The sequence below is a fragment of the Eurosta solidaginis genome, chromosome 2 (genome assembly GCF_040869045.1).
Source record: "Eurosta solidaginis isolate ZX-2024a chromosome 2, ASM4086904v1, whole genome shotgun sequence".
Classification (NCBI taxonomy): Eukaryota; Metazoa; Arthropoda; class Insecta; order Diptera; family Tephritidae; genus Eurosta; species Eurosta solidaginis.
The window spans coordinates 251,820,463-251,846,912 of NC_090320.1; the positions used below are offsets into that span (position 1 = coordinate 251,820,463).

A 26,450-nucleotide genomic window follows, 5' to 3' on the forward strand; every position below is an offset into this window, starting at 1 on the left:
ACGACTTAATGCATTCACATAAAATGTTGCGTTATATATGGTCTACGAGACGAGGTAATAAGAATGAAATGGTAATTTCAATTCTACCTGCTGTTCTTGTGGTGGTTTAGAAAAAACAACAAAAGCAATTTTACGATCTGCAATTGTGTCACAGTGATACCTTCATTTTTTAAAACGGTTGAATAAAAAACCCACACAACTATGTTTACGACATGCAAAGGCTTCACAGTGATGCCTTGGTTTTAAAAGGGGGTTGTAAAAACGCTAAGTTCTAATAATTTTTTTTAATTTCTTTTCTATTACTAAGTTAAATTCATTTTTTCATTTACATATGTTCTGACTAAATAAATTTCTAAAGAGAAAAATAAACTCCAAAAAGAAAAAACATAGGTATTTCGCTGATTTTTTCATGTAAAGTGCAAAACCGGCGATTTTTTGAAATGTTTGTATGGTGAACCCCCAGGGGGTTCCAGGGGGTGTGCCACTGGCATCGGTGGGTCGGGCCTCCAAAGTTAGTGGGGGTGGGTCATACATTTGGACTCGATTGGAGATGGGATTTTTCAAAATTTGCCCCTACTCAAAAGTTCGACCCAAATTGGGGGACATCAGAATTCGTTTTAGAGGTATGGTTCCTTCGGCAAAGTTTCTTATTTTGATCCCTAGAATATGCTTTTCACAGGGCAATGGGCGATTTTTTTGCCTCCCCACAAATCGACCCGGCCTAATATACATATACTAGCTTTACCAGGCGTACGTTGTAACGGCCGAGATAGAATGAATGTTGCGTTATTTTTTCTGTTTTGTTTTCTGATAATTTAATTTATTGTTCTGTAAATTGAATTGAATTTTGTACGCATATTTGGTGAAATTTTCGTTTAAAACATTTTATTATTGTATCTTATTGTAATGCAAGTGGGTACATAATATTTTTGGTTTTTTCGTTCGGTGCAAAGATAAGCAAATTTTTTGGTTTTGCAACTCTAGAGGAAGCATCATATAGCTGGTCATGGGAAAAGCACGGACTCTAAATTTAAGCATGCAATAGTAAGCGATTGTCCTTGTGCTTGCAAAAACAAGGCGTACAGGAAAATGTAAGCGCTTAAAATTGAATGGCAACTCTGTAGGAATGATTGGGATCCGTGGTATGATCACAACTTTACCTTTGCTTTTACCGCTGATGATTGTTGCTTCGATTAAATTCGGTATTAATTTCTAAACGCAAAGTCCATTTGTACAATTTTGGTGGGTTTAAATTCCGAAGCATGATTGGTGAGCCAATTTTCAAAGTTGATATATGCACAGGCGTTCCAGGTGGTTCTAAAGAGGTTAGAAATTCAATTGGATAATTCACAATTTTATCTTCATCTGTAACTGTGTCGATCGATTTATATTTCGTCGCTTCACCAGTAAATTGGTTTTGAATGCGATCATTGATTTTGTTAACATGATCATTTTTTGGAGCGAAGATAGTTCGTTCGCATAGCCAAAAAACAAAAACATTTAAATTTAAAATTCTTAATTCTGAAATATGAAAAACTTTCCTCTTGATCGAAGGAACCTTCAGCCAAAATTTGGTGATGATTGATGTATGGTAAACACGTTTTCACAGGGAACACACACAGAATTTGATTTTTATATATATAGATAGATGTAGATAGACTGAAGCTAACAAATTTTTTTAACGGCGGCAGATTACTAAACGTCCAAAAGACATAACAGCCGAACTCAACAATGCAGTCAAACTTTAGGTGTTAAAATAACTTAAGTTTGTACGGCAGCCATAGTTTTTCCCCATTCCACATTTTACTGGAAGTGTTAGCACTTAACGTTACATAGCTCCTTACCAGTTTAAATTATCCTACCATTACGAAATCCAGATATATGCAGTATAATATATTCCATTTATATGGGCGGTGCTACGCCCCCTTTTTCCCAATTCCACATTTTCTTGGTGGTGTTGGGGATTGACGTCATATAACTCCTTACTGAATTTCAATGTTCTGGCATGTATACCTTCAAAGTTATACAAATTCCATTTGTATGGGAGGTGCCACGCCCCTTTTATATATCGAAATTAGTTTTAGCCTAAAACCTTCCCGTTGATCGAAGGAACCCATAACCAAAATTTGGTGATGATTGAAGTGTGGGAAATACGTTTCCATAGCGAACACACACACACACAGAATTTGATTTATATATATAGATGTAGATAGACTGAAGCTAACACACTTTTTTAACGGCAGCAGATTACTAAACGTCCAAAAGGAATAATAGCCAAACTCAACAGCGCAGTCAAACTTTAGGTGTTAAAATAAACTAAGTTTGTACGGCAGCCCTAGTTCTGAAAAATCCCATTTGTAGGGAAGGTGCAACGCCACATGCAGTATAATATATTCCATTTATATGGGAGGTGCCACGCCCCCTTTTTCCCAATTCCACATTTTCTTGGTTGTGTTAGGAATTGACCTCATATAGCTCCTTACTGAATTTCAATGTTCTAGCATGTATACCTTCAAAGTTATGCAGTACCAAAGATACCATTTGTATGGGAGGTACCACCCCCCTTTTATATATCGAAATTATTTTTAGCCTAAAACCTTCCCGTTGATCGAAAGAACCTATAACCAAAATTTGGTGATGATTGAAGTGTGGGAAATACGTTTTCATAGCGAACATACACACATACACAGAATTTGATTTTTATATTCTTATGGCTAAGCCGATTTGGGATTTCAACTAACCATCATCTCTCCTTCCTGTATCTTTCCTAAAAGTTTCATGGCAATCTTTCTATCCGTTCTCGAGTTATGGAGTGACAATCAAAATGTACACTTCTTTTTATATATATAGATAGAAGTTTGATATCCGCATTATAAATATCGCTACACAAATTAAATAGTTAAAAGTATTTCCTCAGATAAAAATTTGAAATAATTACCACGCTTAACCCGTTTGTCGATTAGGTTAACATTTATTTTAATACATTTTTAATTGAGATCACTGATATATGTACAGTAAAAATTTAAATAGAACGAACGATTCGAATAAATAGTAATAAAAATAGTAATTCGAAAAATTAGCAATGTACGAATTTCAAATGACTATCGAATGAATGAAAATTAGTGAGATATCGAATAACTCGATAGTTTTCATTCGATAGTTGCCAACACTACATTTTACAACGTTTTTTCTAAAATTATATTTTGCTTCAAAAAAAAAAATCCAATCACAATGTTTCATCCCTTTTTTCGTATTTGGTAAAAATAATGGCATTTTTTCATTTTTCGATATCGAAAAAGTGGGCGTGATCACAGTCGGATTTCGCCCGTTTTTAATACCAAGATAAAGTGAGTTGAGATAAGTACGTCAACTAAGTTTAGTAAAGATATATCGATTTTTGCTCAAGTTATCGTGTTAACGGCCGAGCGGAAGGACGGACGGTTGACTGTGTATAAAACTGGGCGTGGCTTCAACCGCTTTCATCCATTTTCACAGAAAACAGTTATCGACATAGAAGCTATGCCCCTACCAAATTTCACAAGGATTGGTAAATTTTTGTTCGATTTATGGCATTAAAGATATTCTAGAAAAATTAAAAGAAAAAGGGCGGAGCTACGCCCATTTTTTATATTTTCTTTTATGTTTGTATTTTGTTGCACCATGGCATTATTGGAGTTGAATATTAACGTAATTTACTTATCTACCGTAAAGATATTAAATTTTTTGTAAAAATTTGACTTAAAAAATTTTTTTTTTTAAAGTGGGCGTGTTCGTCATCCGATTTTGGTAATTTTTATTTAGAACATATAAAGTAACAGGAGTAACGTTCCTGTCCAATTTCACCATGATAACTTCAATAACAGTTTGCGAAACTTTTAAATTACCTTCTTTTAAAAGTGGGCGGTGCCACGCTCACTGTCTAAAATTTTACTAATTTTCTATTCTGCATCATAAGGTCAAACCATCTACCAAGTTCCATCGCTTTATCCATCTTTGGTAATGAATTATCGCATTTTTTTCCGTTTTCCGAAATTTTCGATATCGAAAAAGTGGGCGTGTTATATTCCGATTTCGTTCATTTTAAATAGCGACCTGAGATGAGTGCCCAGGAACTTACATACCAAATTTCATTAAGATACCTCAAAATTTACTCAATTTATTGTGTTTACGGACAGAAGGACGGACGGACGGATATGAGCTCTGCTCAGCTGAGTATAAAAAAGGTAGGTAGTTTGTGTGAGGATGCAATGTTTCACGTTTTTTGTGGTTTTCATGAAATAGCTATGACAATAAATTACTTATCTCAACAATATATGACGTAAGCGTAAGTATTTGATGAAATTTGAAGCTTCTAGCCGTTAAAAAGGGGTCAGAAATTGCAATTTATGTGAGGTATACAATATATATACGACCGATCTCTATGACCTTTTGAGATAACAATATATGCCATATACCTAAGCATTTGGTGAAATTTGAAGTTTCCAGCTGTTAAAATGGGGCAGAAATACGAAAACTTCTTACCTGAACAATGGGTTGTATCCCCCACAATGCTATATATATGACCGATCTCATAAATTTTTTCAGGCAACAATATGTGCAACATACGAAAGCATATGGTGAAGTTTGAAGCTTCAATGTGGTAAATTGAGGAAGATATGTCAAAAATCCTCTTTTCTGAAAAATCCGTCCGTTTCCGACAAATGTCTAATCGGACACCTAAATATACCCACTCACCAAATTTTATCAAGATATCTCAAAAAGTGAGGGACTAGTTTGCATACAAACAGACAGACGTGGCTAAATCAACTCAGCTCTTCATCCTGATGATTTCATTATACTTATTGGTGGGTCTATCTCTTTTCCTTTAAGGACTTACAATTTTGAGATTCGTGACAAAGTTAATATACCATTTTTTATGCACAATAGATCTGCACAAAGGTCGCAGTGCTTCCAGGCCTAGTAATAATAAATTATAATAATATAGCATTTCATTTTCAAGAAAGGTTTAAAAATATCCTTGCGTTGGTTCATTGGTCACTATGGAATTCGTGGTTACAGTTTTCGAATGAGTGAGGAAAAAAGAAAATAAAATGATCACAGTTTAAGCTGGTGTAGACAATATATTAGAAACTGGACAAGTTCGCGAAGCGCTTCGTTTTATTTATAAAGGTGTCAGGGGAAGCGGCGATTTTGATATAGATATAGGTATAATTTAAGTGAAACCTCCCTTTACCTACAGATAGGAACCGGACATGGAATGGCAATTTAGTGGATGCGGCTCACTATGCGAATACCATACTGGATTTAGGCCTATTATCCGTTCTACTGTCGATACTGTAATAAGTTGGAGCTCTTGTGATCGTTTTTTCCATGAACAACGATTTGTTCTGCAAATGTCTTAAGAGTTGAGAATGGAGATCCTGGAGGGCTGGGCGTTGTGCATGGAACTCTTTGAGCTGCGGTGGGATCAATTTATGTTTCAAATTTTAATACAGATTTATCTGCTGCAAGTTATGCTCAAGATTATATAAAACGAGTTAGGGGATGTTTATAAGTGTTGTTATAAATCAAATGCTGTCATAACTGTATATAATACTTCTAAATTAATAGTACAGAGTGGGTACATTCGCAAACATCAGAGTGCTGATATATTTGTGCTTTATTGCAATAACCGATTAAGTCTTATATTTTAGTTTGCCGCACATCGATATTTAAGGTTAAAGTGCATATTTGAAAAATAAAACGGGTACTCATATAGGTTCAAGTAAAGTTAATAAAGGCCACTAACTCGTTTTTAAAACAAATGTGTATTAAAAGAAATTCTCGCACTAAAATAACATAGTGGGTTATTGCTAATTTTGAAATATGTACACTTACATCTTACATCGACTTAAGCCTTTATTGCAGATTTTGATTTAAACGTTGGCATAACTTATGTCGACAAAGGATTTTATTGCAAACAGTAAACATACGATCCCAACGACGTAACTCAAAACTAAATATATAGTCTCGAGAGATATTTCATTTATTAATTTTGTTTTTCAATAAATAGAATTTTTAAATAAAAACTCACTCCATTAAATTAATTTCATTTATTAATTTTATTTTTCAATAAATACAATTTTTAAAATAAAAACTCACTCCACTAAATTCGAAAAAGAAAAAAATCGAGGTAATCTCAGCCATATCTATGTCTATATTTAATATAGTGAGCGAAGTTTTTATCCTTCGCCTGATATTTCACAACAAAATCAAGGGCCGAACCTTAACATATGATCCGTATTCGAATGCGGTCGTTTTTAACACGCTTTTATTAACTTGCCCTGTATGTAACGGAATCTTTGAGCTTAATTTTCACCGGTTTTTAGAAGTCTGATTAATTTGAAACTTTGCATACGTATCAAGGACCGATGACAATGCATTAATGTGATGGCGTGGTGACATAAGGTTAACGGACATAAGGTAAATTGAACTTATGACCCCCAATGGCCATAGATTTGAAACCTTGCACATAATGCGAAAAACGCATTCCTTTATTAATGATAGAAGTGGAAGCATGGCAGATCTACGAAAGAACATACTGGGGCCCTTTTTAACACGCTTTTATTAGCTTGGCCTGTATGTAACGGAATCTTTGAGTTTATTTTTCACCTGTTTCTAGAAGTCTGATTAATTTGAAACTTTGTATACGTATCAAGGACCGATGGCAATGCATTAATGTGGTGGTGTGGTGACATGAGGTCAACGGCCATAAGGTCAATTGACCTTGTTACCACTTTGAATGGCCATAAGTTTGATTGAAACTTTGCACACGTATCAAGGCTCGATGACAATGCATTAATGTGATGGTGTGGTGACATAAGATCAGCGGCCATAAGGTCAGTTGGCCTTATTACCACTTTGAATGGCCATAAGTTTGATTGAAACTTTGCACACGTATCAAGGCTCGATGGCAATGCAATAATGTGATAGCGGGGTGATATAAGGTTAACGGACATAAGGTAAATTGAACTTATGACCACCCCAGATAGCCATAGATTTGAAACCTTGCACATAATGCGAAAAACTCATTCCTTTATTATTGATAGAAGTGAATGCATGGCACGTATACGAAAGAGCATACTGGAGCCCTTTTTAACACGCTTTTATTAGCATGGCCTGTATCTATGTATTCATGTATGTATGCAACGGAATCTGGAGTGGAGCCGAGAGCCCCGGTAATTCCGAACTCCGTTGTACCTTTTGAAGCATTTTAAGATAGGTGCTTTTAGCTAGTGCAGGCCACCAGACCAAGGCACCATAAAGAAGAATCGGGGGCACAATGGCTGTGTAAATCCAGTAGGTCACCATAGGGGAGAATCCCCAGGGGGTGTCAATTGCCTTCTTGCAGGTGAACAGCTCTGCTGCTGTCTTCTTGTCCACTATATGGTCACTCCATAATAGCTTCCTATCCAGAATGACTCCCAAATACTTGACTTGATCGCTAAACGCTAAGAAAGTACCCCCAATTCTTGGCTGTGTAAGATTTGGTACTTTGTACCTTCTCGTGAAGAGAACAAGCTCGGTTTTATCCGGGTTGACTTCCAAACCTGTGGCGGTTTGTACTCCTGGAGCAGCTCCAGGATGTCAGCTGGGTCCGTTGACGTCACTGGAACCCAGGCTCTAGCCCTTGTTCGTGAGGGGATATAACGCGCCTCCACTACCTTGAGGCGGGCGTCCGGATATACCGTGGGGTGCTTGAATGTTACAATCATTTTATTGGCAACTATCTGAGAGGAAAGATATGAAATGTAGTCAAATGCACCCCACAGTTTTTACTGTGAATTAAATTATTCTGTTAATAACTTAAATTTTATTATAATTTTATTTTAAGGTGATTAATTATAAATGATTGTTTGACCTTCTACTACTGTTATATAAACTCTTTTTACTTGAAAATTATTTTCTATTTTTTAGTTCGGTTTACTATAAAAGCGTGTTTTTTTAGTTTTTTTAAACTATTATTTATTAACACAATAGCTCCGAAATGGTGTATTAGATTATTAAAATACGCCCACGCCGCCGGCGCCGCTGCCGATATGGTGATCGGCGTAAACCTATTATACATACATACATAACTATACAATTATCCCAGATGCCAACTTAGACTTATGACTGCACCTGGTCGACTAACTTTATACTTTATATTTTAACAAACAAGGGTAAGAAAAGAACATTAAAAAATGTAAACAATAAAATACATAATCGTAAACAAATTTTTATACAAATATCAATACATTAGATCTCCAATAGAAAGCGACGCGACGTTCAAATCAGCAGAAGGTGAACAGTTGTGCAAACGAAGTCACACTCTCATTATATGCCTTTTTTGTTGTTGTTAATAAGCTCTCTATAGGCGTAGGCGCAATGGTCTGTGTCTGATTTAAAATTTATGCGTTTGTCACTTGGTGTATTTATTTTGTGTAAAATATCAAGTATGTTGCGTTTATTGCTGTTTCTCTCATGCTGCATTATTGTTACATTCTCCAAGTCGAGGGAGTGTCCAGTGGTTCTGCAGTGCTGAGTTAAAGGTTCTAAAATAAAATTTATGAGCAACGGTAAGGAATGCCTATGGGGTCACCAGCATCTCCTGCAATAGTGGATATTGTGAGGGAAGAATTGTTACAGAAATTCGAAGAAGACTCACATCACAATATATGGACGATTTGCTCGCCATTGTAAAAACTGATACCATGGAAGAGATGCTTAACGCTTTGAATGGATACAATAGGAGCATCAAGTTTACTTTTGAAGTCGCAACTGATGGGCAGCTGCCTTTTTTAGATACCTTAATAATAAGAAGAAATATCAAACATTCATTTGATTGGTACAAAAGAGGCCCACTGCATCGGATATGCTACTCATTTACAACTCAAATAATGACAAGGCAACGATAGTGAACACGGCCAAGAAATTTGTCAGAAGAGTTCTCTCCATTAGTGATGGAGAATATAAAAACAATAAAAGACATATTACAAAATAATGAGTTTATAATAATATAGAGCTATATAAGAGATTATTTCGTCAAATTAAATACAAATAAACCAACTAATGATACAAAGAATATGTATAAATCGACCATATTTGTATCTGGTATATCTAATAGAATAAAATATTCAAATATATATGACAGAGGGAGATTTAAATTAGCTTTCACATACAAAAATACGTTGCGCCGTAAGATTTTTAGCAATACGAAAAGCAGAAAAGAAGAAATGTGATGAATCCGACGCTATATATCAAATTGGTTGTAATGGCGATGGGTCCCACGTATGCGACAAAGTATTTGTGGGGACAACTAAATCGAAATTGAAGACCAGGATTTCCGACAACAAGGCAGCTTTATCTCAACACTTCAGAACCATTGGACACTCTCCCGACTTGGAAAATGTAACAATAATGCAGCCTGAGAGAAACAGCAATAAACGCTACATACTTGAAATGTTACCAGCGTATTTACGTAAATTTGTATTCGCCGTAAACCAAAATGAGATGGCCGGATTTCATTTCAACTATGTTAATTTTAAAGGCACCTTTCTGAAAATTGTCTTTGATTGTTATTTTTTGTTGCCACATACAACATGTAAAATCGTTTTCAATTTATTTCGTTTTATTTTATAAATAAGAAAAACGTCTTAAAAGATACATTTTGTATTACATACAAAAGGTACTTGTTTTCAGTCATTTTAACAATTATTATTCTTTTGTTTTCTTTTTGCTCGAATCGAACCTCGCAAAAACTCCTATATCATTTTAGTTTCTTGGTTTTACATTTTCGAATTTTTTGGCATATTTGCGGTTCAATATTATAACAGGAAAAGTTATTCAAATTTAAATAATCTTGGGCTAGCAACATTCCTTTTGATGTATCACTTTCCAGACGGTTTCGGATTTTGGTTTTGTTTAAATTTATTTTTGAAAAAATTCGTTCTATATTCGCTGAAGAGTGTGGCAAGCATAGCAAAAAGCGTACGTAGAGTCAGCTCTTTTGATAGTAGAAGTAATTTTTCAAAAAACTTCTGGAGCAACTTTGGAAATGTCTTCAAAATATGTCTTAAATTCTAAAAACTTTTATTCCCCACCATATGCAAAGAATCAATTTTTTTCCAACAACTTCTTTGGGATCTATGAAACTTAAGTTTTGTAGAACAACCTTGTTAAAATCAAAACGCTTTTTAATTTGATCATACTGTTCAATATAAAAAATAATACAATTTGTTTAAATTTGAATTTTTCTTGCTCGGAAATTTCACAAATTTATCCATTTTGATTAAATTCTTTCACTTTCACTTTCGCACTCAAATTCTCCTTGCGTGGCTTGTATGTACATTAGGGTGGGTCGATTTGTATGGACGAAAGTTAATCGAACCTGCGAAATTTAACTTTTTTTCTTTTTTTCGACTTTGATTTTTTTTTCAGGACCTACTAAAAAAATTTTAAATTTTTTTTTCCTGAGCCCAAATCCTATCGAAAAATCGATGGCGCGATATCGGTTAATAAATATACCCAGTCTAATGTACATATATCAAATGTCATTCTTGCACAGCGCTAGTAAGCATACAAAAGATAAGAGCAAATTTTAATAAAACTTAGTGTTGGAAATGGCATAAAAGTGCAAATTGATAAAAAGCTTGTATCTCAATTTTAAATATATGTAATTTCTTGGTGTTTGAATATTTAAAATATCTCTTACATAGAAGGCAGGCTTAAATCGTAATTTTTCATTACAAAATCGTCCAAGCGTCATTGTAGTTTAAAATCGTCAAAATGACGACGGCGTCGTCAATCTGTCAACGCTGAATGTTACACATAATAAATACACCATACAGACCATTGCGCCTACGCCTATAGAGAGCTTATTAACAACAACAAATAAGCGCAACTTTGTTTTCTATAAGTTGTATTGTCACCAGCCTACTAAGTGCCAAGTTTCAAGTCTCTACGTAACCGGGAAGTTAGTTAAAACTGGATTGAAAGATTCCCAAATTAAAATTAATTTTCCTAATATCTCGATTCGCGTGCCACCTATCGAATTTTTTTTGATCAAATGTTGCATTGTCACCGGGTTCTGACCAACGGCCCATGTTTCAAGTCTCTAGCTCACCGGCAAGTTACTTAAAAATCGATCGTAAGATCCCCCTCGTTTTTCAGGGATCTGTAGTAATCTCAATTAGCACGCCACCTAGCGGAATTTTATTTTCTGTAAATAGTATTGTCACCGGGTCTCGAACTATGTGCTATGTTACAATTCTCTAGGTCACCGGGAAGTCAGTGAAAAATCGATTGAAAGATTCCCAAATTAAAATTAATTTTCCTAATATCTCGATCCGTGCGCCACCTAGCGGAATTTTCTTGATAAAATATTGCATTGTCACCGGGTTCTGACTTACGGCTCAAGCTTCATATCTCCAGCTCACCGGGAAGTTACTCAAAAATCGATTGCAAGATTCCCCTCGTTTTTCAAGGATTTATAGTTATCTCACTTAGCGCGCCACATAGCGGGATTTTCTTTCCTGTAAATTGTATAGTGGCCATTAGGCGGAGACTCGCTACCCAACCACTGATACCTATAATTTCATACTCCGAATTAGTCTATAATAAGTTGGATTCACAATCTGCCCACAAAATTGATGTGTTATTCAATCACATTACTCGGTACGTTTATGGTCCTAAGAGATATGATCACATTTCCAGCTGGAGGAATAAACTTTTGGGATGTGATATTTTTTAGTACGATAAAGCCAGAAGCTGTATTTTTCTGTTTCGTCTTATGTCATGTAAGTCCCCCTCTTACCTGTTTGACAAACTTGTTTTCACGAGTTCTGAGCGTACCAGTGATTTAATTCTCCCTACCTTTAATTTCGTAGCCACTGCGAGGTTGATCTTTGTGAATACTATAAGAACCTGGAATTCCATACCTGCCTCCATTAGGGGGAAACTAAACAAAAGTAATTTCAAGCAAATCTTATTTTCTTATTTCGCAAATTCGGACTTAAATTCTGACCGACCATCTATAGGTTATTAATGATTCCTTATAAGTATTTTGACGAATATTAGCAACACTAAGGGATACTGTCATCTCTAAGCCGATGCTAAGCAGTCACTTGTATCTACATAAACAAATCAATCATTATGTCTATATATATGTACATGCAGCAGCGGAGAGATGCTCATAAAAGTATGTAATCATCAGCAAAGTAGTTTTCACACATACACGTGCATATTTCTGAGATACTCACAAGAGTATGAAATCTTCAGCGAACTAGTAAATTATAGAAGGAGAAACGCCTAGAAATATGCGAACGAGGAAACCGAAGAGTATAAAAGCAGCACCAGCTGAGGCATGAGCAATCAGTTTAATTTATGCACGCTATTGGTTGCGAAGTATGATTGTTATTGTGAAGTACTCTAATAAAGACCATTTTGCATTATTGAATATTGGAGTTATTTATTCAACAATTTAACAATACGAGCGTTAGTAGAATGTTGCAAATAAGCGGAATTGCACTAAATTCGTTACAGTATTATTACTATTGTTATTACTAATGTTATTATTATTATTGTTATTATTATTACTATTAGTGTTAATATTATTTATATATTTTTATTAATATATTTACACCACTGTCTATTGTTTACTTGATATGGATGTTCAGTCTCATTGCACTAATTTTTTATTTAAAGAAATGAATGAATGAACGAAAATGGAAAGCGAGTAATTAAACCTTTTTTAAATTCATTTAAACAATCTTTGTAATCAGCAATTTCGTACACATTTATAGAAAAAACAAGTTTTCATCAAAGATTACATTGAACATTTTTTGACTTTCTGGAGCGACATCCCGAAGTGGGACGAGGCAAGGCACAGTTCGGATACAGCTAAAATAGGTGAAATTATGCGAACGCTAGTCCCATCGATACTACCCACTACTCCTGGGAATCCTGTATTAGAGTGAAACGCGGTTTTTGTAGCGCTTTGCTCTGGAGTCGTATGGGTTTTAATCCACTTCGCACAAATATGCTCCTCAATATCTAAAGACTCGTTCTTAACTGTAGATGTTGTCCAGTCCAACACTAAAATCATTTCGACAGCACTTTTTATAGCTGCCGTCAGCAAGGAGTGTAGTTTTAAAATAGGGGTACAGCCGTCCCTCGAGCAATATTGTTCTTTACTTAACCGAAACTAACTTACAACTATGCAAAATAACTTCATTTGAAGCTGATCATTTGTCATTTAAACGTTCTCTTACTTGGTGCTTGGTAGTTCCAAGGGATTGGAGTGATCATGCGAAATATTTCAGTTTTCGCGCCATGTCAATTTTGTCACCAAATTTTCGTCGTTATAAAATAAATTTAATATTATTTAATTGATATCCATTTTGCTATAAAAAAAAAATCACTTTTGCAAATGCTTGAATTTCCGCCACAAATTGATCAGCTGTTCATTTATCTGTCAAATTATCACTTTTTTAGGTTGGCACCATCAATTCAACTTCAACTGAAATAAGTTGTAATTCATAATACCAAACAGGAGTTGAGTTGTCTTAAAGTTGAGTTGTTTTAATTACAACCCAACTAAGTTGAGTTGTAAACGGTAATAGGGGCATTAATTAAATAATCATATTAATAATGCCTTATGCAGTGTTTGGATGTAACACCAACATCAAGAAAACCAGCGAAAACAAATGAAAATTTTTCCATTTTCTGAAGGATGCTGTAGTGGCTAAGAAACAGGACGGCAAATAAGAACGAGGTTCAGAGAACATATTAAAGATTACAACAAAAAAATACGGAATCCAAACATTATACCCGAGTTTAACTTCGCGAATGACATGGTCGATAATGAATGTTCCCCAGCAAACATCAACAAAACAGTTAGGGTTCTTCACATACAAGGAAAAGGCCGACGTCTCAGCGTAATCGAAAATATGGAAATCTACAAACAGAAAACATTCGACGTTAAAATAATAAACGAACAGATAAACATAAATTCTGACACAATATTCGAGCCATTAAAACTTGTTTACAAGAAACAAAGTAATCACACAGGTACAAAAGGCAAACGCACAACAACGAATAAACACAAACCAATTAACGCACCAAAACAACAAACCCACAAAGAAGGTCAAACAACTAAAATTACGGATTTTTACGTGCCCCAGTCAGCCACACAAATCGACCAGTAAAAACCACCCTCAGTTCTGAATGAACACACAGCACATACACATAACTAAATAGCATCAATTTTGACAATACCTGCTCATGTACCTACGAACTATAAATACAGGACAAACGACAACAACAGATCAGAACGAAAATCGACACTGATGTTGGCACAACGCCGAAATCGGTTTGTCTCAAAACCAGATTTGACAAGGGATGACGGAAAATCGTTCCACTATACATCATTTATCCACCCTGTCGGAAAATCAACAAAACAAAATAAGTCGGCTAAGAAACGGTTTCCCATGCCAGTAAAAGCGACTCGTCTTCAAAAAAAGTAGGCACTGAGAGAGTCTTTATTTTATTTAAAAAAATAACTAAACAAGTTCAATTACATTCATTTAAATAAAAAGGCTTATTATATAATTACTTTTTAATGTCAATATTTTTATCATAGATATCTTATAGGGTCCACACATTATGCATCTGACTCATAAAAATGTATGTAAATTCATTTGTTGTGGCGGAGCTACTTTTTTGTCACATTGCCGGATACCATTCAAATATTTGCCGGTACGTAAAATTATTTTGAAAACCTTTTCAAGGAAGCTGGGTATACGATCACGACGTATTGTGTAAAGCTTCTCCAAATAGTCGTCTGAATAATGTTGAGGCAACTTTTCCCGTCGTATAAATTCGTTGTCTTCGACCAAAAATTGTTGTTGGGGATCGCAAATGATGATTCATAACTGTAAAATTCCCCTAGAAGACACAGCTGCTAACTGCGTCAATTGTATGACAAAGTTTTGTGAATCCTCATCACATTTATTATTAGGAAAAATTAAAATGCTGTAGGAACTCTGACTCCTTTAACAACTTTGAAGGTTGGTTTTCGTAGAAGTAAAATTTGCAAGGAAAATACTTTTGAATAAACCCTGCTTAGAGTGGACTTTTATGCTCCAACTATAAGACAGTTTAATAAATGTGGTCGTTTGGGACATGCACATTTTTTCATGTAATAGCTGGTCCAAATGTTTGTCTTGTGGTAACAATGAGTGTAATGGAGACAAATGAGGACACACTTTTCATGAATGGAGCTGAACAATGAGTTGAAATTTCAAACTTCAAGTTCATAAAATCTGATTAATCACTTGTATGGGATATATGTTATATATACGACCGATCGATTTTTTGAGAAAACAACACATGCTATATATGTAAACATCCTGTGAATCCTCGAACTTCTAGCTTTTAAAATGGGGAAGAAACAACGTTAAACCTATAATCAATGTAACCGATCTTGTCGATTTTTCCAGACAGTAACGCATGACATAAGCACGTGCAAGTGTTTTGTGAAATTTCTAGCTTCTAGCTGTTAAAATGAAATGTTATTTCTCCTATCTAAACAATCGGTTGAATCGGATATATATGACTGATCTTAACAATTTTTTCAGGTAATAGCATATGCCGTATTTGCGAGCATCGGGGAAAACTTGAAGCACTTAGCGATTAAAAGGAGGAAGAAATTACGTCAAACCTCTTATCTGAATAATCGGTTGTATGGGATATAGATTATGTATAATGTAACGAATTTAGGGAAACTCCACTTATTATACACCTTCTACTAACGTTCGTATCGCTAAATTGTTGAATATATAACTCCAATATTCCATAATGCAAAATGGTCTTTACTTCATAATAACACTTATACTTCGAAATCAATAGCGTGCTTAAATAAAACTGGTTACTGACTACTCAGCTTTCGCTGCTTTTATACTCTCTGTTGCCTCGTCCACCCATTTCTCCTAAGGTCTAGTAACTTCTCGAAATTCATGCTTGGTTACTGTCCATATATGTACATGTATGTACAGGCATAGCCATTTTTTTAAAATTTTTTTTTTTTTTGTTTTTTTGTTTTTTTTTAGAGGAGGAAGCATCGAAAGCCTGATAGTTAGTGTAGGACTTTAAACGCACTAAAGCTCCTACCGTCTGTCTACCATTTACCCCCCGGTACTACCGTACTATTCCGTCGGGAGGTAGGTTGAGCACTAATCTCTACGTCTGTCGGGGTCACGTTGCTGTGCTTTGATAGTCCCGCGGTGTAGTTAAAGCTGGGACTGGCACGCCCTGCTTACGACCTCAATGTGCTTGACACCACTTCTATGAATATTTCCAAGCATATCTTAAATACTGTGCATGCAGTACTTGTGGCATGTTTGTGCGTTCGACTACTTGTATTGTAGGGCTTTTTTTATTTAATTTAAATAGCTTTTTTTTTAAATTTCATTCATAGATTTTTTTTTCTTTTTTCATTTAATTTTAATATGTTTTTCTTTTTTTTTACCCACAATACGTACCGGCGGCTTTTCTCGTACTTCCACCGGTTGGAGAGGCCTTGTCTCCAATCCGTGTATAAACCCTGATTACATGTGAGACGTTTACACTCCTACTCGTTGTTTCTACAGTTGGAGAGGCCTTGTCTCCAATCCGTACGTTTGTCGTTGCGTGTATGTTGACTGCTTTTGTTCACACGGTTGAAGAGACCGTGTCTCCAATCCGTGCTTTATTCCTTCACCTGGGGCAGTATTCGCACTGTTGAAGAGGTCTTGTCTCCAATCCGTCGCCTGGTTTACTATTACATTACCTACATATATTCGGGTCTTTTCTTATTTTATCATTCTGACGCCGCTAATTGTACGGATGTCTTGCATCCAATACGTGCTCAGCTCGGTCCCCTCCACCTTTGCAGTTTTGTTCTCCACCCACAAAAATCGACTGTTCAATGTTCGATGCTTCGCCGGAGCCTTTCCAGACTTCGTAAACACTTCATTATTTCCGCTAGTACATCGCATGCCGCGGACCATTTTACCTTGCTTTGTAGCATGCATCCAACAATTGTTTCAGGAGTGTAATCTTCTCCAAGAATTCTGCGTAGTTTGCATCTCTAGCTATAGAACCTAGGACACTTGAAAAATGCATGGTAAACATCTTCTACTGTATCGCCGCCACAGTGATCGCATATTTTGTTAGGCTCGTGATTGAATCCGTGAAAATATTCCTTAAAGCGTCCGTGACCACTCAGAAACTGTGTGAGGTAGAAATCTACCTCGCCGTGCCTTCTAGATATCCATATATTAATATCTGGGATACAATGGTGTGTCCAGCGTCCATTTGTTGAGGCATTCCACCTGAGCTGCCACTTCTGCACGCTTAGCTCTCGTGCTCCATCGTCAGAGACAGTTTTAAAGGCGCTGAAGACGCGTAGTGCACACAGGCGGTAGGTGTACTTTACCCCGCGGAAGTATGATTTATACTCCGTAGCCTGATGCCAAACAGGAGCCCCGTAAAGTATTTATCTTTTTACAACGCCAGCCAGAAGTTGACGCCGTCTTTGCTTTCGTCCTCTTGCATTTATCATTATCCTAGATAATGCTGCTACGGTTTTTGCTACCTTTTCATTGGCATACTCTAAGTAGGTTTTGAATGACAACCTCCTGTCTATCATAACCCCCAAGTATTTTATTGCAGGCAGCGTGTCGATGTCATGACGGCCGATTCTTATAGTGAACTGCTCTACCCTTTTCCTATTTGATATGAGTACAGCCTCTGTTTTTTGTTTCGCCAGAAGCAGTCCATTTTCCGGAAGCCACGATTGAACCCTCGCTATGCTTGTATTATCTTTGGCGCATATTTCGCTTAGGTGCTTGACCGTGACTACCAATGCGATATCGTCCACGAAGCCGATAATTTTCACCCCATTGGGTACCTTGAGGCGAAATACCCCGTCGTACATAATGTTCCAAAGCAGTGGACCGAGCACGGAGCATTGAGGAACACCGCCTGTGACGTGAAGCTTTTCTACTCCAGCATCCGTTTCATATTCCAGCACTCTACCTTCAAAGTAGCTGCGTATGATCCTACGCAGTTAAAGGGATATGCCTATCCGGTCCAGCGTGTGTAGAATTTTTGGCAGTGTGAAGGCATTTTTCACATCTAAAGTAACGATAAGACAATATTCCTTAGAGCCTTCAAGCCACCGAGTGCTACTTACGGCTTCTTGGGCCACTTTCTTCGCCATGTTCGCAGCGTGGATGGTAGATCTTCCTTTCCTAAACCCAAACTGGTTATCGGAAATACCCCCCACATCTTCGATTTCTTTTTCGAGTCGATTATAGAGGACTCGCTCAAGAAATTTACCGGCGGATTCGAGCAGTCAAATGGGCCAGTAGCTAGATGGTTCCGACGTATTTTTACCAGGCTTTGGCAGCAGTACCAGCTTTTGTCGTTTCCATATTGTAGGAAATGTCCCCTCAGCCAAGCATGCATTAAATAGTTTCGCAAATGTTGGTGTGTTATAAGTGAGAGCTAGTTCTTAAAAACCAATTTATCAGCTGTACCCCAAGGGTCATTCTCGACGTCATCGCAAAGCTTAAGAAGGCATTCGCGCTTACTATCTTTTATTGCTCTCTTAAGTGCGAGTCGCGCTCTTTTGTAGGTAGCTATGCACTCTACAAAGTCCGGTCTCCCTCTGGCTCAGTGAAAGCGCCTCCTAGCCTGAATACACTCTCTACTTAGGTAGTGTATGCGTTCGTTCTACCAAAATGTGGAACAATGTTGTTTGCGCTTGGGCTTTCTAGTCATTGACGCATCGCATGCTGCTCTAATATCCGCATTAATTTATTCGCCATGTCGTTGGCACTTCCTCTATCTTCGACTGTTGTCAACATTAGTTTGAATATGTCGGGGCCAAAAATATTGATATTGCAACCTCTGTTTTTTAAGGGTGGCTGTATAGTGGGCCGCCTTCCCCCCTCGAGGTTGATGTCCACATTGGGTATAGCAATCACTGATTTTCCACTCAGCCAACCTGTAGAGATTGGCGCTGACAAACGTTAGGACGATTACGGAGCCGAACCTGTTTCTTAAGAAGGTGTTTTGGCCACCCACGTTAAGGAGCGCTGCATCAAGGCATGCAAATGCTTCGAGCAGAGCCCTCCCTTTGAGAGATGTTCTCTGTGAGCCACACTCTATAGCCCATGCATTAAAGTCTCCCGCGGTGACAAAACGCTTCCGCAACGTCGCATCCATGGCTATTTTCTCGACGATTTGTTCGAACGCGTCCAGCGGCGTACTAGGTGGTATATAGCAACTGAAAACGTAAATGCCATCTAATTTACCGCATACGAATCCTCGTTCCTCGCATAGCCATATGCGTGTGTATATGGGAGTACTACTTCGACTGATGGTGAGTACCTCTCTGCTGCCTTGTATATATGTAGGTAAATGATGATTCATGTGTTTATGTAGCTTGCTTTAATGTTGTTGTGCCTTTATTTAATAACCTTAGGGATTTGAGATCAATTAGTGAAGCTAATATTCGTCACAATATGACTGCTCCTAACAATTTTTTCAGACAACAATGTACGCCGTTTATGTAATCATCCCGTGCAATTTCAATATTCTAACTGTTAAAATGAGGAATAAATAACAAAAACCCTCTTTTTCTATAGCGTTCCGACCTTTCTCTATAGTGTTTCTATCTGGTCGCTTCAGACAAATGATCAATCGTACACCCAAATATAGCAGATCACCAAATTTTATCAAGATATCTCAAAAACTGAGGGATTAGATGCGTTCAAACAGACAGACAGGCGGATATTGCTAAGTTAGCTCAGCTCGTTATCCTGATCATTTCTGTATACTTTTGACAGCACTAGATTGCTCGTGTGCATACTGCTAGAAACAAGAATCCGCACATGATGTGAACCACCTCCTTAAATGGAAAGTAAGGTTTTAATCTATATCAGGGTCAAGTTCCAAGTTGTTCCGGAGACAAGCGCGCATCCAGGTACATATTTCTTCTGCTATAGGTGGCGACTGAGGAGCGTAAATGAAAAAGATTTGCAATTTGCTATTAGATTTCGTAGATAGACTGCCGGTACTCTGTCGTACCATAGAGGTGCCTTTGTAATCGCCTGGGAGACAATCCTGCATTGCTGCATGTTGGAGTTTGCCGTAAGGGGCACCCCAGCGGGAACTCATCATTAGGCATTTCACTGTGCTTTGAGTAATTATGACACATTATACTTAAGATAGATACACATCCCGTTATTGTTCTGAGAGCGCTATACTGGAAAGTCTCGATAGTATTGACATCATCTCAGTCTTTAGGTGTACACCTTCGGCGAACTATTTGCGACTTCAACTCTTTGAGAAAATGCGTATTGCCGCTGTCTTTTGTAAAAGGGTTGCACTAACGCGACTGAAGTTTCCATTACTTCTGGTACGACCGAGGTCTTTTATAGAACTTGCTGTCTTTATTGTTTGTATATATACGTAAGTTCAAGTATCAACTCGTTCTGTCCACTTTTTTATTACGCTACAACTTCAGGGTCAAGGTTAATAATACAATATGGATTGCCGATAAGAGTTCATCGAATTTCATGGATTGCTTTACAAATAAGAAAAACTTTATCATCTACGCTCTATTTGCTTAACCGAAAAGTTGAACGTTACAAACAAGTCGTCCAAGCCTCAAGATTTTTTTGTATAAAATACAATATTTATCTGATTATCGAAACATTTTAAGTTGGCGACCAAGAATCGATGGAAATGAAAATCGCTACATCTCTAATACTCGTTATTATACTTTCCACTGCTAAAAGCAGTCAATCGACCAGTTCCAAAATATGTTCTGCTCGTTGTCCAAAAATATTCGCTCCAGTTTGTGCGGCCGCCGATGGTGCAGTTGAACGTATATCGGAGGGCATAAACTCTAGGACCACGCAGGGGGTTTACCGTTACTTCCACAATGATTGTTTACGACGATATGCGAGCTGCAGCACAGGAACAGGTAAGTAGGGTTGGTTTTTTTTTATTACGAAATTTTAGCAAAGGTCAGACATCGTTATGTACAGTGGACAATACCTTAATTAATGGCTTACAGAGATAAACAAGGGCAAGTCGAAGTACTTGTCTCTCGCCATACCTGTCCTGATGTATGGCTAGGAACTATAGACGGTGTCGGGAGATGATGCGATGGATCTTGCAGTGTCCGAGATAAAAGTTCTTCGAAAGATTTATGGCATTATGATTGTATAACCTTTATGCAGACGCTCCGGGTACTAGGTCAGACGCTCTGTTCAAGAAAGTTTATTTACATTTTTGGAAGTTTTTAGTTTTCCAAAAATTTTAATTCTTTGTACACTACAAATAAAACTTTTTCTCTCCTATTTCCAGTTTGGCGCCTCACAACCATGTCGCTTTGTCTTCAACACGTAGATCCTTTGGTGCGTGAGCAGTGCTTCCGTCCATGCCCTATTATTTATGAACCAGTTTGCGCTACCAATGGGGAACAAATGGAAGTATTTGGTAATAGCTGCGTATTGGACGTTGAGAACTGTCTGTCGATAGAGGGTGAGTATTAAGGCATGTCACAAAGAAGGTGTGGAAAATGCTGTACGAAACATTTTGAGAAATTTTGTTAAAGTCGCTATTAGACTTTTCGGGCTTAACGATTTTTGTGATTTGGTTAAAAGGAGCTTTTCGGCCGATATACTTATAAAAAAATAAACGCCCAAAGGCTTCTATGCTTAGGCGCATGGGCGAAGTTGCTTCGGTCAAGAAAGTATTTTAGTCTACTCCGCAGTATGGAAGCAGAGGAGCGGGGACTTCCACTGAATTGGTAGAGGCAGGTGGAGGAAGACTTGACTTCCCTTGGTGCTATCAATTGGCACAGTTATCGCCAAACAAGGATAGCAGTCGTGACTTGTTACGAAACGGCCAAATGGCTTAGGCGGTTAAACACAATAAAACTAGAGGTTTTCTTGTTCTACGCGTTTCGATTTTTTTTTTTACATCTTCATCAGAGAATCTGATTTGTATCAATATAACATAGCACGTACACAATGATTTTTTTGCTAACAGTTTATTTATAAATTTTTTTTAATACAGTTTTATGGGCAATACAATTGTAGTTCAATAAAGTTCTATTTGTAAGATGCGTTTATTAAAAACATTTAATGAAAAAATAGCAAGCAAATTTCCGCATAAAAGTCTTTACACGAATAATATTTCAAGCAAAGCTGCATATAACAGGTGACGGCCGTGGAGTGGTGTTAGCCTACTCTGCCTAAATAACCGAAGGTCTTGGGTTCAACTACCGGTCAAAGTAACATCAAAGTTTAGAAGAAAATTGTTTCAATTTGAATAAAGTTTTTGTAAGCAGGGTCGCCACTTGGAAGTGAAAACTCATCTGCCGTTCAGAGTCGGCGTAAACATGGGACCTACGTCCCACAAATTTGTAGGAAAAATTAAAGGGAGCACGACACAAAATGGAAAGCCACCTCTTCGGAGGTTATCGCACCTTGAATTTATATTTATTTGATATGCAGCTTTAAATAAAAATAAATTCAAGGCGCGTAGAGCATTTTCCACATCAGCTGATAGCAGGTAGTCCATTTAAAAAAGTTGCAATAAAATTGTATTTCAATTTCAGCATGGACGTTGACAGATGACAGCGAATGTGGTTTGTGAGCACGTCAATAAAAAAATGGTTCGGTTAGGGCAACTTAATCACAAACCAATCCAGCACAACAATTTGCAATAAAAAAAATTTTACAATATTTCTAATATACTTACACTAAAATTTGTTTCCAATAAAAATATTTTAAAATACAAATTTGTAATCCTTTATTTACTTATTTTGAATTTTACAGAAATTATAAAAGCGTTTTTCTTATTATTTATTAATTGCCGTTTTTGTATTCATTTTTAAATATATTTTTGTTTCTTAACAATATTACAATTAGTCTGTTCTAATATTGTTTTAGACTTGTTTTCTTTATATATATTTTAAAGTTTTTTCTTACATAATCCTTGTTTATAAATTTAAATTATATTTTCATTACTAATTTTTCTAATTTATAGCTTAAATTCTACATTTCGGTGTCTATAATAATATTATTATTCTATTTCTATGATCAATCATTATAATTAAATTTTTTCTGTGGATATTATGTGACAAATAAATGTTGCTTGCTGTACATTATATAACATTAGTCTTGTAAAGTATGCTGATTATTTATACACATTTACTTATGTATATAATTTATCCAAATATTTACAAAAAAATAATAAAATACTTTATAAAATACTTCTCAGCCTAAATTTTTTAATCTAGTCTAATCTTATTTAGTCACATAAGACTATTTTTAATAACTATTAGCGTTTGTCATTTCTTTTTAAAAAAGAGTTTACATTGACTGAATTTTTATACTCAGTTGAGCAGAGCTCACAGAGTATATTAAGTTTGATTGGATAATGGTTGGTTGTACATATATAAAGGAATCGAGATAGATATAGACTTCCATATATCAAAATAATCAGGATCGAAAAAAAATTTGATTGAGCCATGTCCGTCCGTCCGTCCGTTAACACGATAAATTGAGTAAATTTTGAGGTATCTTGATGAAATTTGGTATGTAGGTTCCTGAGCACTCATCTCAGATCGCTATTTAAAATGAACGATATCGGACTATAACCACGCCCACTTTTTCGATATCGAAAATTTCGAAAAACCGAAAAAGTTCGATAATTCATTACAAAAGACCGATACAGCGACGAAACTTGGTAGATGAGTTGAACTTATGACGCAGAATAGAAAATTATTAAAATTTTGGACAAAGGGCGTGGCACCGCCCACTTTTAAAAGAAGGTAATTTAAAACTTTTGCAAACTGTAATTTGGTAGTCGTTGAAGATATCATTATGAAATTTGGCAGGAACGTTACTCCTATTACTATATCTACGCCTAATAAAAATTAGCAAAATCGGAGAAGGACCACGACCACTTTTAAAAAAAAAAAATTTTTTAAGTAAAATTTTAACAAAAAATTTAATATCTTTACAGTATATAAGTAAATTATGTCAACATTCAACTCCAGTAATGATATGGTGCAACAAAATACAAAAATAAAAGAAAATTTCAAAATGGGCGTGGCTCCGCCCTTTTTCATTTAATTTGTCTAGGATACTTTTAACGCCATAAGTCGAACAAAAATGAACCAATCCTTTTGAAATTTGGTAGGGTCATAGATTTTATGACGTTAACTGTTTTCTGTGAAAATGGGCGAAATCGGTTGATGCCACGCCCAGTTTTATACACAGTCGTCCGTCTGTCCTTCCGCATGGCCGTTAACCCGATAACTTGAGCAAAAATCGACATATCTTTAATGAAATTAGTTCACGTGCTTACTTGAACTCACTTTATCTTGGTATGAAAAATGAACGAAATCCGACTATGACCACGCCCACTTTTTCGATATCGAAAATTACGAAAAATGAAAAAATGCCATAATTCTATACCAAATACGAAAAAAGGGATGAAACATGGTAAGGTAATTGGATTGTTTTATTGACGCGAAATATAACTTTAGAAAAAACTTTATAAAATGGTTGTGACACCTACCATATTAAGTAGAAGAAAATGAAAAAGTTCATTAACACCTTTCATTTGATACCCATATCGTACAAACACATTCTAGAGTCACCCCTGGTCCACCTCTATGGCGATATTTCGAAACGGCGTCCACTTATAGAACTAAGGCCCACTCCCTTTTAAAATACTCATTAACACCTTTCGTTTGATGCCCATATTGTGCAAACAAATTCTAGGGTCACACCTGGTCCACCTTTATGGCGATATCTCGAAATGGGGTCCACCTATGGAACTAAGGATTACTCCCTTTTAAAATGCTCATTAACACCTTTCTTTTGATACCCATATTATACAAACAAATTCTAGGGTCACACCTGGTCCACCTTTATGGCGATATCTCGAAACGGCGTCCACCTATGGAACTAAGGATTACTCCCTTTTAAAATACTCATTAACACCTTTCATTTGATACCCATATCGTACAAACGCATTCTAGAGTCACCCCTGGTCCACCTTTATGGCGATATCTCGAAAGGCGACCACCTATACAACAACCACCACTCCCTTTTAAAACCCTCATATACCCATATCGTACAAACACATTCTAGAGTCACCCCTGGTCCACCTTTATGGCGATATTTCGAAACGGCATCCACCTGTAGAAGTAAGGCCCACTCCCTTTTAAAATACTCATTAACACCATTCGTTTGATGCCCATATTGTACAAACAAATTCTAGGGTCGCCCCTGGTCCACCTTTGAGGCGATATCTCGAAACGGCGTCCACCTATGGAACTAAGGATTACTCCCTTTTAAAATACTCATTAACACCTTTCATTTGATACCCATATCGTACAAATGCATTATAGTCACCCCTGGTCCACCTTTATGGCGATATCTCGAAAAGGCGACCACCTATACAACAACCAAACTCCCTTTTAAAACCCTCATTAATACCTTTAATTTGATACCCATATCGTACAAACGCATTCTAGAGTCAACCCTGATCCACCTTTATGGCTATATCCCTAAATGGCGTCCACCTATAGAACTATGGCCCACTCCCTCATAAAATACTCTTTAATGCCTTTCATTTGATACACATATCATACAAGCACATTCCAGGGTTTCCCTCGGTTCATTTTCCTACATGGTTATTTTCCCTTATGCTGTCACCATACCCCTCAACTGAGTATGTAATGTTCGGTTACACCCGAACTTAACCTTCCTTACTTGTTTTAATTTTGTTATCATTTTATTACATATTTTAAAATTACAATCTAATAGTTTTTGAAATTGTAAGAGTCTAATCTTAATCCGCACTAATCCACTTGGCTTATTTGAGTTGATTATTATCGACATTTTGTACAATTGATGATTCAAACGAAAGCATGACTGCAATCATTTATTTCTTGGTGACTCTAAATTAAAACTTTAACAATCAAATTAAAATTAAAAATATTGATTGCAATTATTTTAAAAATTAAACATTGATATGCTGCTATATGCTCTTCCTAAAAATAGCGGACCTATGCGTTTTACACGAACGTTAACTCCGAATGAGATGATTTTTTTTTAGCTGAGAAACCTTTTATAGCTAAAATACACACTTGGAGTTTGCCAATTCTCTGAAGAAGGGGCTTCGTTTTTAGTTGAGTCCAATGCTGTGCTGAGTGTTGTCTAGTGTTATTAATAGAAATGTAAATGCCAAAAAAAAAATGCCATATGTCTTGATACAATAGGAAGGGGAAAATTTTTGAAAAAATAGGCATAGTCCGCCCACATAACTTATATGTTTAGTCAAATATTGGG

General features: G+C 36.4%; 1 protein-coding gene across 1 annotated transcript in view; it reads left to right on the forward strand.

Moving 5' to 3' along the window:
* The window catches only part of LOC137240821 (U-Kazal-Dg21.2-like), a 67,391-nt gene extending 44,028 nt beyond the window's left edge, over window positions 1-23,363 (forward strand). Inside the window, exons 2-4 of the mRNA XM_067767629.1 lie at window positions 20,792-21,055; window positions 21,442-21,618; window positions 22,700-23,363. Coding sequence (XP_067623730.1) covers window positions 20,809-21,055; window positions 21,442-21,618; window positions 22,700-22,737 — 462 coding nt within the window. The 5' untranslated portion in view covers window positions 20,792-20,808 and the 3' untranslated portion in view covers window positions 22,738-23,363. The remainder of the gene's footprint in view (window positions 1-20,791; window positions 21,056-21,441; window positions 21,619-22,699) is intronic.
* Window positions 23,364-26,450: the final 3,087 nt, after the last annotated feature.